This window comes from Exophiala bonariae (genome assembly GCF_035927105.1).
Source record: "Exophiala bonariae strain CCFEE 5792 chromosome Unknown scaffold_29, whole genome shotgun sequence".
NCBI classification, from domain to species: Eukaryota; Fungi; Ascomycota; class Eurotiomycetes; order Chaetothyriales; family Herpotrichiellaceae; genus Exophiala; species Exophiala bonariae.
The window spans coordinates 35,522-51,193 of NW_027042504.1; the positions used below are offsets into that span (position 1 = coordinate 35,522).

General features: G+C 51.3%; 5 protein-coding genes across 5 annotated transcripts; 4 read left to right on the forward strand and 1 right to left on the reverse strand.

The window, feature by feature from the left end:
- Window positions 1-20: 20 nt before the first annotated feature.
- Window positions 21-1,890, forward strand: LTR84_007331 (uncharacterized protein; the record flags this gene model as incomplete). Its single annotated transcript, XM_064850884.1, has 2 exons — window positions 21-219; window positions 293-1,890. The coding sequence occupies 2 exons, from the start codon at window positions 21-23 to the stop codon at window positions 1,888-1,890; spliced, it is 1,797 nt and encodes a 598-aa protein (XP_064702153.1).
- A 911-nt stretch (window positions 1,891-2,801) lies between these two features.
- Window positions 2,802-3,233, forward strand: LTR84_007332 (uncharacterized protein; the record flags this gene model as incomplete). The annotated part of the gene is made up of 1 exon (XM_064850885.1): window positions 2,802-3,233. One exon carries the CDS (start codon window positions 2,802-2,804, stop codon window positions 3,231-3,233), a length of 432 nt encoding a protein of 143 aa, XP_064702154.1.
- Window positions 3,234-4,125: 892 nt separating this feature from the next.
- On the forward strand, window positions 4,126-12,198 carry LTR84_007333 (uncharacterized protein; the record flags this gene model as incomplete). Its single annotated transcript, XM_064850886.1, has 8 exons — window positions 4,126-4,361; window positions 4,419-7,783; window positions 8,442-8,453; window positions 8,502-8,708; window positions 8,823-10,042; window positions 10,110-10,225; window positions 10,283-11,225; window positions 11,614-12,198. The coding sequence occupies 8 exons, from the start codon at window positions 4,126-4,128 to the stop codon at window positions 12,196-12,198; spliced, it is 6,684 nt and encodes a 2,227-aa protein (XP_064702155.1).
- Window positions 12,199-12,307: 109 nt separating this feature from the next.
- Window positions 12,308-14,264, reverse strand: LTR84_007334 (uncharacterized protein; the record flags this gene model as incomplete). The annotated part of the gene is made up of 4 exons (XM_064850887.1): window positions 12,308-12,412; window positions 12,458-13,264; window positions 13,372-14,120; window positions 14,207-14,264. 4 exons carry the CDS (start codon window positions 14,262-14,264, stop codon window positions 12,308-12,310), a joined length of 1,719 nt encoding a protein of 572 aa, XP_064702156.1.
- Window positions 14,265-14,625: 361 nt separating this feature from the next.
- Window positions 14,626-15,580, forward strand: LTR84_007335 (uncharacterized protein; the record flags this gene model as incomplete). Its single annotated transcript, XM_064850888.1, has 3 exons — window positions 14,626-14,793; window positions 14,851-15,199; window positions 15,288-15,580. 3 exons carry the CDS (start codon window positions 14,626-14,628, stop codon window positions 15,578-15,580), a joined length of 810 nt encoding a protein of 269 aa, XP_064702157.1.
- Between the last annotated feature and the right edge of the window lie 92 nt (window positions 15,581-15,672).

Consider the following 15,672-nt stretch of genomic DNA (forward strand, 5'->3'; position numbering starts at 1 on the left):
ATATTGACAAAACCTACACAATGCGTCTTCGGGCACTGGGACTGCCTCGATGGCAACGTGGGCGGGATCTAGTCTGTAGACAGACTCTGTTTCAACATTCTACCCGTACAGTTCTCTGTGCGTCTCAGAGGCGTGCATATGCTACTCCTGTTGAACCTCCCCAACAATTAAAGAACGACACGAGAGAGAAAGTCGTCATCTTGGGGAGTGGATGGGCAGGTATGTACCTAGCAACCCCGCCTATCTATTGTCAGTGAAGACCCCTCCTTCTAATGCGCACACCATGACCCAGGCTACGTCCTCTCTCGCCATCTCGACCCGAAGAAATATCGCGTCCTCATTGTCTCACCTCGATCATACTTCGTCTTTACCCCTCTCCTGAACGACACCACCGTCGGCACACTCGAGTTCCGAAACGTTTTGGAGTCCGTGAGAAAGAGAAACAGTAAGGTGGAATACGTACAGGGATGGGCTGACGACGTCAATTTCGTCGACAAGTTCATCACCGTGGAGCCCTCCGTCCTGGATCCAGATGTTGGACATGCCCTCACAGGACCCAGGAAAGTGAATGAAGAACGTACGAATGATGTACTGGAAAGAACCCTCCACGCTGGAGGGACGAGCAAGACCCAAGTCCCTACATTCCCAGTGTCCTACGACAAATTGGTCATCGCAGTGGGATGCTACAGCCAAACCTTCAACACAAAGGGAGTCCGCGAGAACGCCATGTTCTTGAAAGACGTACGTGACGCACAAGCCATCCGGCGACGCATCTTGGAACTCTTTGAATTGGCGCGACTCCCCATCATCCCGGAAGAAACGAAGCGCTACCTGCTACACTTCGCCATCGTTGGCGGCGGGCCCACAGGCATGGAGTTTGCCGCGTGTCTCTCAGACCTAATCCGTGACGACATTAGCCGCCTCCACCCACAACTCCTCAAATACATCCAGATAACGCTCTACGACGTCGCGCCCAAAGTCCTGCCCATGTTCGACGCCAGCCTCGCCGACTATGCTGTAAAACAGTATAAACGGCAGAACGTGCAGATCAAGACCAGCCACGATGTCGAAGAGCTACGCAAGGGCTTCCCGAACGACCCCGAGGCGCGACAGAACCAAGCCAACCAGGTCAAAGGCCGCGTTTACACCATCCGCACGAAACAGGAGGGCGACGTCGGCATTGGGTTGTGCGTATGGTCAACTGGGAACAAAAACAACCCATTCATTGAGAAGGCGCTCAACCACGTACGTCGCTTCCCCGTGCGCTCGGCGCAGATCACTCAGGGCGGTGCCACGGCCGTCGAGAACCCCAATACGCGGCAGTGGATCATCGAGCGCGACGCGCGGTCCGGCTCCCTCCTCATCGACGACCACTTCCGCGTCAACCTGACAACGGACGCAGCAATCGACGCCGAAGTCAACGGCGATCCGGACCACGGTCACGATCCACAGCCCCACGCCTACGTGAAAGATGTATTCGCGCTCGGCGACGCCACGAAGCTCAAGTCCGGCGCCCTCCCGGCCACCGCGCAGGTCGCGAACCAGCAGGCCCTGTGGCTCGCCAAAGCCCTGAATAAATACCCGGACCCCGAGGCGTTTGCGCAGAATAAAGGGTTCACGTTCCGCAATCTGGGCGTTTTCACCTACATCGGTGGTGCCAAGGCTGTTCTGCAAGGCCCGCCGGTTTCGGGGCGTGGTGGGAATGGAAACGGGAATGGGAATGGAGGGGTGGCGAGTAAAGCGTCTGGGTTGAATTTCAGGGGTTGGATCGCTTTCTTACTGTGGCGCGGTGCATACCTCACGATGACGCTTAGTTGGAGGAATAAATTCCTCGTGCCCATTCAGTGGGTTGCTGTTAAGCTATTTGGGAGAGATGTGAGCCGGTTCTGATGCGTGCTACCATCATTTTATGTGTGTTCTACTTTCTGGGGTCGAGGAAAAGGGCGGGGACGGGGTAAATGTCCGAAGTCACAGGAGTTTATGGAAGTGGCTGTCAGTTAGGTGGGATATGGATATAGGACCCGCCACCCGGTCCTGCCTATCTAAGCAAGGCAAAAAACGTGGAGATGATGGATTTGGGCAATGTGGAGTGGATCAATAATGCATTAGGACAGCGCTTTGTCACTGATTGAACGTCTTCGTTCCTGGAGGTTAACACTCTTCTGATCCACACATTGGGACCAGCTGTATAAATATTGATAGCCGACAACCATACCAGCTCGACGATCGACCTACCTGACCATTTTGGATACTTGGCATGAACACTAGATTGGTGCATTACATGGAGACTTGTGGTTCCATTATTAGTCTCAACCCACCGGATGTGCGAACACAAGAGTCCCAAAGTGATTTCCTAATCGAATTTAGGTGGACATACCTTGGTATGTATGTACTATCCCCATATAGAAGCTCAGCCGTGAATCCCAGTACATAGCGGGATCTTTTGATCGAAGGAAGTGATTATTCAGCGCACCGATATTGAGTTTCTTGGGGATGACTAAATGTTCAACTACAGTAGGTATATCAGGGTCGGAGATTGGGTATACGCACTTCTGGAGAGTGCGGCGTTCTTTCAGACGGCCGTCGCGGCATTGAGGAAAGCCGGGGGGATGATTCTAATTTTGTGGGTATATATAGAAACGAGCATATATGTTGAAATTAGTGAGTATCGCTACAGGCGTTCCTGATCTCTTCAGCGCCGTATCTACATCAACATTCCGTGACATCAATTCCTGCTTCGGAGTGAGCAGCTCGTCTTGGGACCAACCGCATACTAAGACACACCTCATCCATCAATCAAAATGGCCACCAACACGAACATCCCCAGCCCGCAAACCGCGCACAAGCTCGCCATCAACAACCTCCTGCACGTGTTCTCGCAACGCGACGCGGCCAAACGCCTCGAAACCGTCAAAGCCACATACACGGCCGACGTGCAATTCCACGAACCGGATGGCAGCGTGTTTGTGGGCCACGATGCCGTGAGCGAGAAGGCGGGGGCCCTGCTGGACGAACGCGCCGGATGGAGGTTCCTGCCCAAGGGAAATATCAAGCAGACCGGGGAGATGATCTATTTGGCCTGGGAGTTTGGGCCGGCCGTGGAGGGGAAGGAATTGGGCGAGCAGGGCTCGGTCGAGGTCAAGGCTACGGGGGCTGATGTTATTCTTACGGAGGGGGGGTTAATCAAGAGGTTTTGGGTGGTCATTGATGGGCTGTGTGATGTGAGGGTGTGAGTTGGTAACGGGTCATGAGATGCCTAGACGGTAGGCAAACTCGTACTTGGGTGTGGTTCTAGGTACCTAGCATCTACGTACGGATACCTAATTGTCTGTTTGCAGGTACGATGCTTCGTTGAGTGACCTCGACTGGCTAATGGATCGCTAGTGGGAGTATGACGTAGGCTCATAATGATCACGGAAGGTAAGGCGAAGGGCCAGCCTAATCTCCCTGTTCAAGCTCTTGAGCACTACTCTGTACGAGGCGTTGTTCCCTATCAATAGGAGCTTCTCAGGGACTCGGTCTCGCACGGTTTACCGAACACGAAAGCCCAAAGTGGCCCTCCAAAAAGTTCCCGAACTTGAATCTCAAAGGGTGAATTTTTGACTGTCCAGTACGGATATCCATCTCACTACTATCAACCGGGGGTCTGCGGAGCAAACGGATCATCTTTGCCTTCTCCAAGACTCGGAGTCCAGGCTCGTCGTACTCGTGCCATCCATATCCGATTCCCAATCCCAATCCTAGTCACGATCGCTGCAGCACATGGTCAACCAAACACTTTGTTCATCTGCATTCCCACTATTTGATCCCATCCATTCAATTCTTGCTATCGTTTAGACGACAGTCGTCATCCTGCAGAACAAGAACTCAAGGCACTCGTTAATTTAGCAGCTCATTCCGGCCATCAACTTATCCCAGGCTTACTATTTTCTAACATCTGTCCCTTCGTTCGCTACTCCTAACACGTGCGCTCCTTCAACCATCGTTATTCTTTGACAACGCGTCACCACCAACAACGACTGAACCAACTATGCTGCTCCCACGGACCTCATAAATCGCCTCCTTTGAGTCGCAAATGCTCCAGCGCGCTCGTCGTCCGTTTCCTAATCCGCTTAATCCCTCACCATGAGCTCCCTCCTCCACCCCATTCACTCGGCGGGCCAGAAATGTCGTCCCAAGCATCAAGTCTTGGTCCTCAAGTGCTATCCCAAATACCAAAAGACCGTTCAAGAAGTCAAGCCAAATGCCTCCGAATTGAGCTACTTGCTCTACTACGCGAGCACGCGTCGGCATAAACTGCAGAAAGTCGGCGAATTTCTGGAAAAGAAGAATGCACATGATGTCTGGAAAGGGAGACTGGGGTACTTGAAATTACTCACTCGAATCCCATCGAAGCTGTTTCGCTGACTGCGCTATAGTAATGTCCAGATCACCCTTCAGATCCTCACGGCCATCATTGAAAAGGCCCCCCGCGACATTTCTCTCTACGCCCGCTCGGTTCTGATCATCCTCGATTCAATCTTGCGATCCAAAGATGTGAACATGGTGGAAGAGTCGGTTCCGACCTTTGAAGCTTACTGTAAACACGTTGATGCTGCTTCTCTATCTGCCGATCAGCAGCGCGCTCAGCAATATTTGTCTATTGTTCAACTCTATGCCGAGTATGCTTCAAAACAAAACACTCCCAGTAAACAACCTGGTGACTCCATACCTGCGTCCCTGAGATGGCGCAATCTTGGTCTCCGGGCCCTCCGCGCCGTCGTGGCCTCTGAAGCTATTGCCGCAGACTCCAACCGTCAACTCAACATGGTCATGCCTGTTATACTCGAGAACCTATCTTTGGAAGAAGAGAATGTTTTGGCCACTCTTCAACAACGGGCAAGAACTAGCGAGAGACTTGATGATGATTTTGCGCGTAGGAGGCGCATGAGCATTGCAACCGTCACCACCGTCGACACTGCTGAGGGAGATCCCGCGACAGCCGTGGAAACCACCGCTGGGGCAGATAAGGTCGCGGAGGAAGAGGTTCGAGCATTGGCCTTGAGATGTTTGAAGCAAATCTTTTCTATTGGCATTGGCAGCACTCGTGGCCAGACGAGGCTGGCCACTGCTCTGACTTTGAAGTTCATTGCATCCAAAAGTCCACCAAAGATCGCCCCGGAATTTGCTCGACAAGGGAATTGGGCGACTTCATTATTCGAGACCATTGCCAAATGGACTCCTGTTCAAGATCGATTCATCATCGTGCTGACCGCCATGGAGACGCTGGTCCGAAGTCCCATCACTGAAGATATGCTTGAGAAACAGCTTGTTCTCACTACCCTTATTGATTGGTTGCTCAGTTCCTCGGTCAACTTGATCGGTCTTAGTGTTATGGATGTCTTACTGGGTCTGATCTACCACATGTTGGCTTTGCTACAATTGGGTGGACCAAACACTCGTTTCGTCTCTCCTCAATCACACGACACAACAGGCTTCTTTCGCGAAGCCAAGGAAGTTTTCGATCCCAGTACTGTATTGAGCGGCTCTGAAAAACCGAAAACACCATCAAAAACCCAAGCCAACCCTTCCGCAGTACGACAGGAACTAATCATTCGACTCCAAAAATGCATTGCGTCGCTATCAAATCACATCTACTACACCGATCAGATTAGCGATATGATTTCGGCAATCTTAGCACGCCTCAAACCATCCGCTCAGTCTGAAGTTCCAAACTCTGTCGCTGCGATAACCGATCCGGCGGCCGCTGCAAGAGCCATCGCTGAATCCGCGAATATTCAAGAAGATCCATCGACTTCTTCTTTCTTTTCTTTCAACACTGCCAGGCTGACTGCCGTTCAAATAATCAAGGATATTTTGTACCGTGCTAATAGCAGAAGAGGGCCTGTTGGAGCTCCTATTGAGGCTCGCTCTCGAGTTGGTGTGCAGGTCTGGGAAGGAACTCAATGGCTGTTGAAGGATGAAGAGAAAGAAGTTAGAGTCGCCTACATTGATGCGCTACTGGCCTGGCTCAAGTTGGAGACGAATAAAGCTGACCTTTTATTGCCAAAGGATGGACATCGAAAACACGGGCAGAACAAAAGGAGCACGCTACAACCAGGTGAGGCTATCACTGCTAAGCGGGCAGTTTCTGGAGCGTCCCGAAAAGAGCCAAAACCGGCAAGATCAAGTTTTCTTCAGCTGTTGCATTTGGCCATCTATGACAGCATTCTCGATGATCCTGAAAACGAACCGAACACATTGTTGCTCTATTTGTTGTTGACTAAGTTGGTTGAGAGACTCGGAGTCAATGCCATTCGAACCGGACTACCTATGATTTTGAGATTACAGGAAACTTCCCTCAATGGAGAGATAGTCTCCCCTCACGGCAAAGTCAATGTTGCAAGTATTGTCAATGGCTATCTGTGGACCATTGCCGAGAAATTTGACTTCGAGGTCAGTGCGGTTGGAAACGAGATCAATGCTGAGATCTCACGGAGGAAACGATTTAGTATCTGGTTTGAGAAGGTCAAAACACCTGCGCTGCCAATTGAAGATATTCGGGAGCTACCAACCGTTACGGAGAAGCGACCAGACTATCCAGAGGAGGCCATCAAGACCATTAAACCGTTCTTGTCAATCAAAGAAGTTGTCGATGAGATCACAATTGCATACGACAACTCGCTTCTTACCCCTCCAACATCGGCTCCTTCATCTCCTGGCCGAGTATTCTCCATTCCGACACTTGGCTTTGGCTATGGTTATGGGATTGCAGCAGCTCCTAAGGCCTCTCGTGAAGACCAACTTCCTCAAAAAGTCAAGGATGAGATGTGTGCGGGTTGGTCCCGAGAAGCATGTATTGCTGCAGTGGAGAAGGAAAGCGCCGGTTCCATGACTGGTTCACGAACTGCGACGTCATCTGTTCCCCAGCCTCCCCATCTCGGTGTCAATGGAGTTCGCAAGCATGGTTCCACAAGTGGTCGAGAATCTCCAGTTGGCGCAAATGGCTCGACAACGCCGACATTTGGCTTACTTGGTGGTTTAGGAACACTCACGAAGAACAGAAAAACGAGCGGTACTGGTTCACCCTCGAGACAGCCAACCACATCTAGTCGAGACTCGACCATCAAAGTCACTGATCTCAAACGTGCTTTGTCGAGCTATGCTAGAAATGGTACAAGACGGCAGAGTCCGTTACGCAGACCAACAATCGGTTCAGGGTCGAGGAGAAGCACTGTCAGCAGCGGGACAAGTAGCATGGTTAGTTGGACAGAAGCTGACGAGGCGAATCTCTCCACATTTGATGTCGACAACAATCGCTCAAAGGGCCCGAACGGTACGAACTCTCGACCTCAGACCTCCAGATCGAGCAAGACTTTTCCGAAGGATGAAGAGGAGACTTTTCATGATAAGGCGACGGCTCCAGCTGTCACAGCAGATCCCCGAAGAGATTCTGATGTTCCTCCGGTTCCGAAAATCCCATCAACACTCAATCTACCAGGAACATGGCCGCGAGACATCTCTCCAGCTCGGACTCAAGATGAATCAGCCGAAGTGCCTATTGCAACCTCATCTGAAGCTAGAGACGCGAGTCCTCAATCCAAACGGGCAACTAGCGCCACCTACTCTTCACCACCAACGAGGGACGCTCACAGCATCAAGAAGACCTCACGACCCGTGAGCCGGAAAAGCGCTGCTCCAATCTCATCTCCACCCAACAACGAGAAATTCGACTTGGGTTCGTTACTGGCGGGCATAAGCCCAGGCAAAAGCACCGACGAGCTGGAAAAGGAGAACCGATCGAGTCGGTTGATTAAACCTCCTTATTGAGCGCTCTTTTTTTGATTTAGCTGATTGAACCACCCAGGTGTCAATCACGTTGGATGTAATGTCTTTTCCGTTCCTTGTATATAATCTTTTGCATTGTATTGTATTGCAGCGTGTTATTCAGCGCTGTCGCCCACATACATAGATATAGGTCTAATTGAATTTGGTCACTGGAAAGAAAGCAATTGATGAACTTTTGTATGTTGGCCTCTCTGTTATCGATTCAGCTCAGGCATTGAACCTGACCTCTTCTTCGGCGCCCATTTCTCAAAAACCGCCAGAGTTTGTGGGTAGACCGGGAATTACTCCGTTCGCCCCCGGCTTTGCTAATACCCCAGATACTCCGCACGATGGCCCGATCCCAATCTATACCTACGAGTAGGTCGACAGCACTTGGCGTTCTCCAACACAACAAGCACTGGACACGACACGGAGTCCGAGTCGATAATTCTCAGCTCCGTTTTCTAATGAATAGTTAACTATACCGATTCTTCCATGTCAGATGGTATTCTGCACGTATTGCGGCCGAGAGTTCAGCCGAGCGGAGCATCTGCAACGTCATGTCCTGACCCGTAAGGAGTAGTACCTGTCCTCGACCCAGATTCAACTGCTTACTATCATACTACCGCGCCTAGATACCAAAGTTCGTCCGTTCACTTGCGATGTGTGTCAATTGACCTTCAGTCGGAAGTAAGTCGCCGATGTTGTTGCTACCCCCCAACAAATCGCCCTGTCCCCATCTTCTCGCAATCCTTCTGACTCCGACCGAAGAGATGCAGCTCAAAAGCACGCGACCACGCATTCTAGACCGGCATCAATAAGACCAACGCAAGTGGCTGATGTTACCCACGGTGGCTCCTCTCATGCCTCCGACAAAGCCCTACAAGCTGCATGTCTTCGCTGTGCTAGAAACAAGACTAAGTGTGATCGTCAAATCCCTTGTGCTCGGTGTCGCTTGAAGAATCTCTCTTGCCTTCCGCGGACTTCAGTTCGGCTTTCCAGGTCTGATCATTCAGGCTTTGATGTGCCGCAGAGGATACCGGATGACCAGGACCGGCACGAGCAAACTGAATTGCTGGAGACTTCAACCACAACAACTACCCCAGCTCCGTTGCTACGTGCAAGCAACCAAGCTCTACGCCACAGCAGTTCTACGAGGGAAACATTGGCATCCGAGGCAACGAAGGTTGATCACCAGAACCTACACGTTTCGAATTCGCCGAGACACGCCAGTAGCCAGTTTGTAACGGCACAAGCTTTGACGCCGATGTTGGAAGGCCCCGATCTTGACCCGCTACTTCCTCCGCAAGGTGCTGCCACAATCGAAGCCGCAAATGCCAATGGTGGCCCAAACACCGCTATTCCTCCAGAAGCAGATAGTCAAACATCCTCACACCCACAGCTAGATACACGTATAACTGATGGCCTAGAGGACACTAACCATATATTCTCGCAATTTGACTGGGGATGGGAGGGCTTATTCGCCTCCCAGGCAGCGACGCCCAATTTCCACAGCTTGTTTCTTCCAGTGGATGCCCTTTCGTCAGCTCCATCCATTGGAGCTCAGACGGCGGCAACTCCCACACGGTCGGCTGAGAACGTTGCTCGCCTAGGAGACAATTACGCAGATTCGGCGCCATGGTCGAATATCTCTACCACTTGGAGAGCGCAAAAATTTAGACAGGAGGAGTATCTCGAGAATGTCCGACTTGCCGAAACAACCAGGGAGAGGATATTGGCGACAGCGCAGCATTTCTTCCGGCTAACTCTAGACTCGCTCAATGTCAACTCTAATCCTGGCACTCGGTTCTTGATGGCAGATTTGAAACGCTACAGTTCGTCGAGCATCTTGATGCTCCCACCAACACCTGTACTGCAAATCTATCTGGAAACATTCTTGACAAGTTTCGAGCCATATTACCCTTTGATCAACAAACGATCCTTCGATCCGAATGCCATCGCTTCTGGCAAACACGAGCAGCTTGCTATCGTCATGCTCTTACTAATGATTGCTTATGGCGCGATGAGGGACCCTGCCATCAAGGCTCGTCGACTGTCCATGGGCCTTCTGGAAATCTGTCGTTTAACTACGTTGCATCTTTTAGACAAAGATAACACCAATCCGCGGAGCATGATTCTCGCCGAGTGTGCCTTGTTGAGTACCTATCAAGCAGCTTTTAGTGGAGATAAATGGCTCATGGAATCGAGTTTCGGCCAAATGCACCAATATCTGATGGTAAGTGCTGCTATCATAATCTTCATGACATGGGGATAATCCTGCTGACAAAACTCATCTTCAATAGTTATCAAAGCACTCACGCTTCTTTGAGAGAGATCCAAACACGCCGTATGTCACTTCCAACGAAGCTGACATCGAGCCTCTCTGGAATTCCTGGCTGGAAAGAGAGCATACGTCGAGGTAAGTTATTTTCCAGAGTTCCAAGAACTTTGTTGACAATCTTTTCATATTTCGCAGACTTGTGTCCAGCCTAGTTATGGTTGACGCAGAAATTAGCATCCTGTATGACAAAAATCCAACACTGACAATCCCGGACTTGGAGAAGGCTTTACCGGACAGTGATGATCTCTGGCTTGCACCCGATGCTTCGACTTGGTTTCAATGCTGGAAAAAATCTCATGGACCGGAGGCTGACTCAAGGGATTTTGTCCCCTCGGAGACCTCGCTGCCAGAGCTGTTCCAGGCTCTTTTGGACAAAAAGCTCGACCATTGGAAACCAAGGCTCCAGATTTTACACATGCGTCTCCTGCTGTATCCTATACACATTTTAACCGCTCAATTATGCGAACTCATGCTCTGTGTTTCCGACAAGGAGCCATCACGGTTCTCGGCAAGCGCATGCCACACGTCTTCTACGTTGCGCTTCGAAGAAATTAGAACTCTCCTACAGACATGGTGGAATGTTTTTCATGCTTTGCAGACGGAAACAATGAGACATCTGGTTCTGAAACAAGTCACAGAAATTCTCTACCATCTGCTGAATCTGAAACTGGCTACTTCATGGTCACAAGTGGAACAGTACTCGCGGGCGCTTTCAAAGCAGCCCCAAGTTGTTCCACAATTATCTTCAAGTGCATTACGCAGACCCCGAGAAGCCGTCTTCCATTGCGGCCAGATACTACGGGTTCTCCACAGCATGGACATCGAGATCCGGCCGCTATGGTGGCCAGTCGCGCTGTATCGGGTGGCCATCATTCTCTGGACTCTCAGCCGGGTAGATAATGACGCACGATGGGAGATTTCAACCTCCGCCACGAGATTCGTCGATATTGCGATCGACAGGCTCCCTCCGGACGATCAGATGTGGCCACCCTTTCTGAGCCGTGGCGTGGGCAGACCTTGCATTACTGCTGAAGATGACAGTCTACAGGCCATTGATAACGCAACCACGGTTTTACAGGTCTGTTCAGAGGCTCTGAGGCGGCATAAGAACGTCTCCTATCTTGCAGAATCTCTGCTTGGTGAACTTGACGGATTGACCAATCTTTGACTCCGCGTCTAGTCATTGTTCTGGGTACACGACACACGCACACATCAGCCACTTCAATTAAGCCTTGTCAGCATTTTAAGCGCTTGAAGACTGTCGACTTTTTGTATGGGCGTAGTCTATTCAACGGCCTTCCTTGGGTGAAGGGCTGACCCCACTTCCATCGCCGCGCGCTGGCAAGCAGGTCTCCGCGTTGCGGCAACCCCAGAAAGCATCGGATCTCCGAAACACTCCCCACTTTTGCTCTTTGCAGCGTCCTGAGCGTATATTCGGGTTTGCCCTCTGAGCTACAAGTGCCCAGCTCACTGGTTACGAGATTTCTGGCAAAGCCTCTCAAGCCTCATTCGCTCAGTCCACAATTCAGGAAGAGGCGGCCACAATGTCATCCCCTTTATCTCCCATGCGCCGCATCGTAACTTCGCATAACGCCCAGGGCAAAGCTATCGTGGCACGCGATGGTGAAATCTCGGTGGACATATTACCACATGGTGCTGGTTCAGCGATGATCTGGTCAAGTGAGTCCAGCCCGGCCGACGTCAACTCCGGAGACGATGCAGCACTCGCCGACACCGGGTTCGTGAACAAGGGGTCGATTTTTCGCATCGTCGACATTCCGCCGCGAAGCGTTGGAGCTATGCACCGCTCCCTGTCGCTTGACTATATCATCGTCGCGAAAGGCAACGTCACGCTGTCCTTGGATGATGGGACGAAGACAAAGATCCACCAGGGCGAATTTGTCATACAGCAGGCTACCATGCATGGCTGGGATAATGATGGCGATGAATGGGCACGATTGATCGCCATCATGCTACCGGCGGAACCGCCGGCTGTTGAAGGGAAAGAATTACTTGAGGATCTTTCTACATTGTTTGGGCCTATAGCCTAGTTGTGCTCTCAAATTGCAGTCTGAGAGCATGTTTGTACACGGAAATGCTATGATAGAATTGAAGCGCTATCTAGCACAATATCAAGAGCCTTCCGTCCCAAGATGTTTTTCATCTTCTGGTGCCTCTCGTGGTCAGCCGAACGTAGAATTCGCTCTGCTTCACGAACCATCTATTGTCCAGCTTCCATTCGCGTTCAGGATAGGCAAGTTGAATCTATAGCAGGTCAGCCTGAGTTCACCAAAACAGGGGGCCACTTACGTCAAAGGTCCTGAGCATCGCAGGCACCAATTTGTACATCTCCAGGTAGCTGATGTTCTTGCCAGCACAGGTTCTTGCGCCCGCACCGAAGGAGAACAGCACCTGGTTCATCTCGGCGGCGCGAACAGGGTCTTCCAACCAGCGCTCGGGCCTGAAGACATCGACATCCTCACCAAAGACCCCGCGGTCTCGGTGGATCGTCCACGCACTGCACCCCACGATCGTGCCCGCGGGAAAGAATCGCCCACAAATGGTTGCACCGCCGTGGGGAACGACGCGCTCAAGTGGCAGACCCGCGGCCGGGTGGATGCGCAGCGACTCCTTGATCACGGCACCGAGGTACGGTAGCGAATTGGCCTCCGCCCATCGGACGAGCTTGTCGTCGCGTGTGAACACACCGTCTGTCTCTGCCTGTGCGATCTCCTTACGCAGCGCGCCAAGTGTGTGAAGGTTCTTGAGGAGATAGTAGAAGATGGCCCGCAGCGTGATGGCCGTCGTGTCGGACCCTGCAAAGACGTTGGCGGACGTCAGGGACAGGACTCGCTCCGGTGTCATGAATGCCGGGTCTTTGTCGCCGGCTTCGAGGAAGCGGGAGAGGAAGTCTCTTCTTCGCGTGCTCGTGTCGGTACTGGATTTCGTCCAAGGTGTTCCCGGTGGCTTCTCTTCCAGCCCCGTGAGACGGCTGGACATGCGGCTCTTCGCGAACACTGCTACGGGAGATGTCGCGTTGATGACTCCCCACCGGCTGAGATACATCCGAATGGGGTTCTTCATTAGCAGTTTGTCGAGCATGGGGATTTGACCGATCTGTGGTGAACGTGTGAGTGAGTATGTGATTCTAGTGGTAGGCCCATAAGCCATAAGCCATAAGCCACTCCCAGTGTATCATCGCAAGCAAGCAAGGGTAATCTCACCACAGCGAAATACCCTAGAGCACTTTCCAAATTGCTGATGATGTCGTCCACATCAGTGCCATGCTCGACAAAACCCAATCTCTTGGAGAAAGTGAGCTCTCCGATCACATCGAAAGCGTAGAATTGTAGCCACTCGCCCAAGTCACAGATCTGGTCTGACCTATCGGCATAGCGACGTGTGAGTTGTTTGAAAAACTCGGTCGTTGTCGAGTCTACCAATGGCTCGAATTGCACGAGTGTACTCATTGCATATGCGTTGTTCACGGCTCGTCTCAGCATAGCATGGTACTGTTCGTCCGTGGTGTTGAACATGCCCTGCAATAGATGTCCATCTCGAGATACAGCCTGTTGTTGGACAGTATAGAAAGAAGACTGTTTTCCTTCGTAGGAGGTAGTTAGCCAACGTCTCCCTTTGGTCATCTTCGACAAATGTCTTGAGAGGCTAGGCTGTAGCCTTCTCTGCGTAGGGCCTACCTTAACATATCCCGACGCCAGCCCGTAGATGGTCTTGATAGCTGCTGGATCCGACACAGAGACACAATTCGGGCCCAATCTCACCAATGGACCGTATCTCTTGTGAAGCTCCACGTGTCTACGTTCGGGACGGCGTCCCCAAACGACAAGGAATCTCGAGAGATCTGTGTACGCCGCGAAGAATGGGCCGGGGATACTGGAGATGCCGTATGCATATTTATTGTATATGAGATGCCCGACGAATCCTAATATTGGGAGGATCAGTAGGACACTGCCTGAGAGATTTGATGTCAGCATAGTAAATGGCGTCGGGTGCGTTGTTGACTGCTATGCTAGGTCAAGGATACTCGCTTCCATATACCATGAGCATCCAGCATAGATTCGTCATTAACATGGTCAAAGCCAGGATGACTAAACATGCCTGCTGGCGATAGGATCCACTGGGTTTGGAATGGTGGTGTCTACTAACCGATGTCGATGGCAAGTGCTGCGAAGGCTGTCCGGAGTACCACGTCGGGATCCCCAATGATGTCCGCCCACCATCCCGATGTCCGAAATCTGGCTTCTGTGGCTACTCCCAGGCCTTCATTGGTCCCGGAAGTACAATATTCTCATTTGCTCTGGGCATCATTGCTGGTCCAGTAGTTCGCACTCGTTCTAGCTTGATATGATCGGTTCATTGATCAAATCTCTCCTCGCAGTAAGATCTCTGGTCTAGCACTATCCTTCCTTGGTCCAGCACTGTTAAGAGGCTTTGCAATTCGTTTGGATCCTACGATCATGGCGACGTGGGATACAGACGACTTCATGTCTCAGTGGGACAAAAAGTATGTCTCAACTAACGTTAAGCCTGGTTCAAAGCCATATGAGAGAGATTTCTTTCTCGGCCTCGCATCCCGCTTGGCTTCTGCGCAGCCGGAATTAAAGAATATTGCCAATACTCTGATTGTCTGCGAGAAGTCCTTTACTTCCCATAGACTGGAATACTCTTGCTAACTATGAAAGGCCGCGGCGTGCTGTGCCGTTGGCCGCGCAGACGTCGTTGGTCGGTTTTTCGACGATCTGACATTGAACGCGACGCCCGAGGAGTCTGAGTATTTGTTTCTGTGGTTTCGCGAAGCCATCACGATAATATTCCCCTACTTGGGTCTACCAACATGCATGCCGGCTTGCTATGGCATGATTGGAGTGATTCAACGCAAAGGCGCGGTCTATGCTTCGACTAAGAGTCTTCGGAAAAAGATCATCACCGAGGACGACGTGCGGAAGGGGATTGAGCTTCGTGCGAGGATCTACCGTGGGGTAGGCAATTCAGACATCTTCGCCTTGATGGACAGCTATTTCACAGATCTAAGTGAGTGTGTCGCCTAGCCACTTCCCTCCTTAAGTGAGATGGAGGATACCGGGAAGCTACGATAGACTAATCGATACGCTGAATTTAGTCACGACCTCAACCGTGGTTACATGGGGATATCTTATCGCAAAGGCAAACGAAGAGGTATTCGAGCCCCGAGAGTCGCACTTGGTCATTGCTACAGCTATTATGGCCTTGGGAGCCTCTCGGCAGACGAAAAGTCATATAAAGGCCACTTTAGGCATTGGAAACTCGATTGATGGTGTCAAGGCGGTTGTAGACATGGTAACCCAGTTGGCCGAGTGGGCTGATCGCCCTACGATCGGGCCTTTCGAGGTGGGCCAGCTGGGAGCAGAAATTCGGGCAGCCTTAAAGGGTTGACTTGAATGCTAAATAAAAATAATGTAATGGCTAGATGCTGTATCGCATTAGTTACTCGTTCGTAACTGTAGCGTAGGACTCACTCACATAAG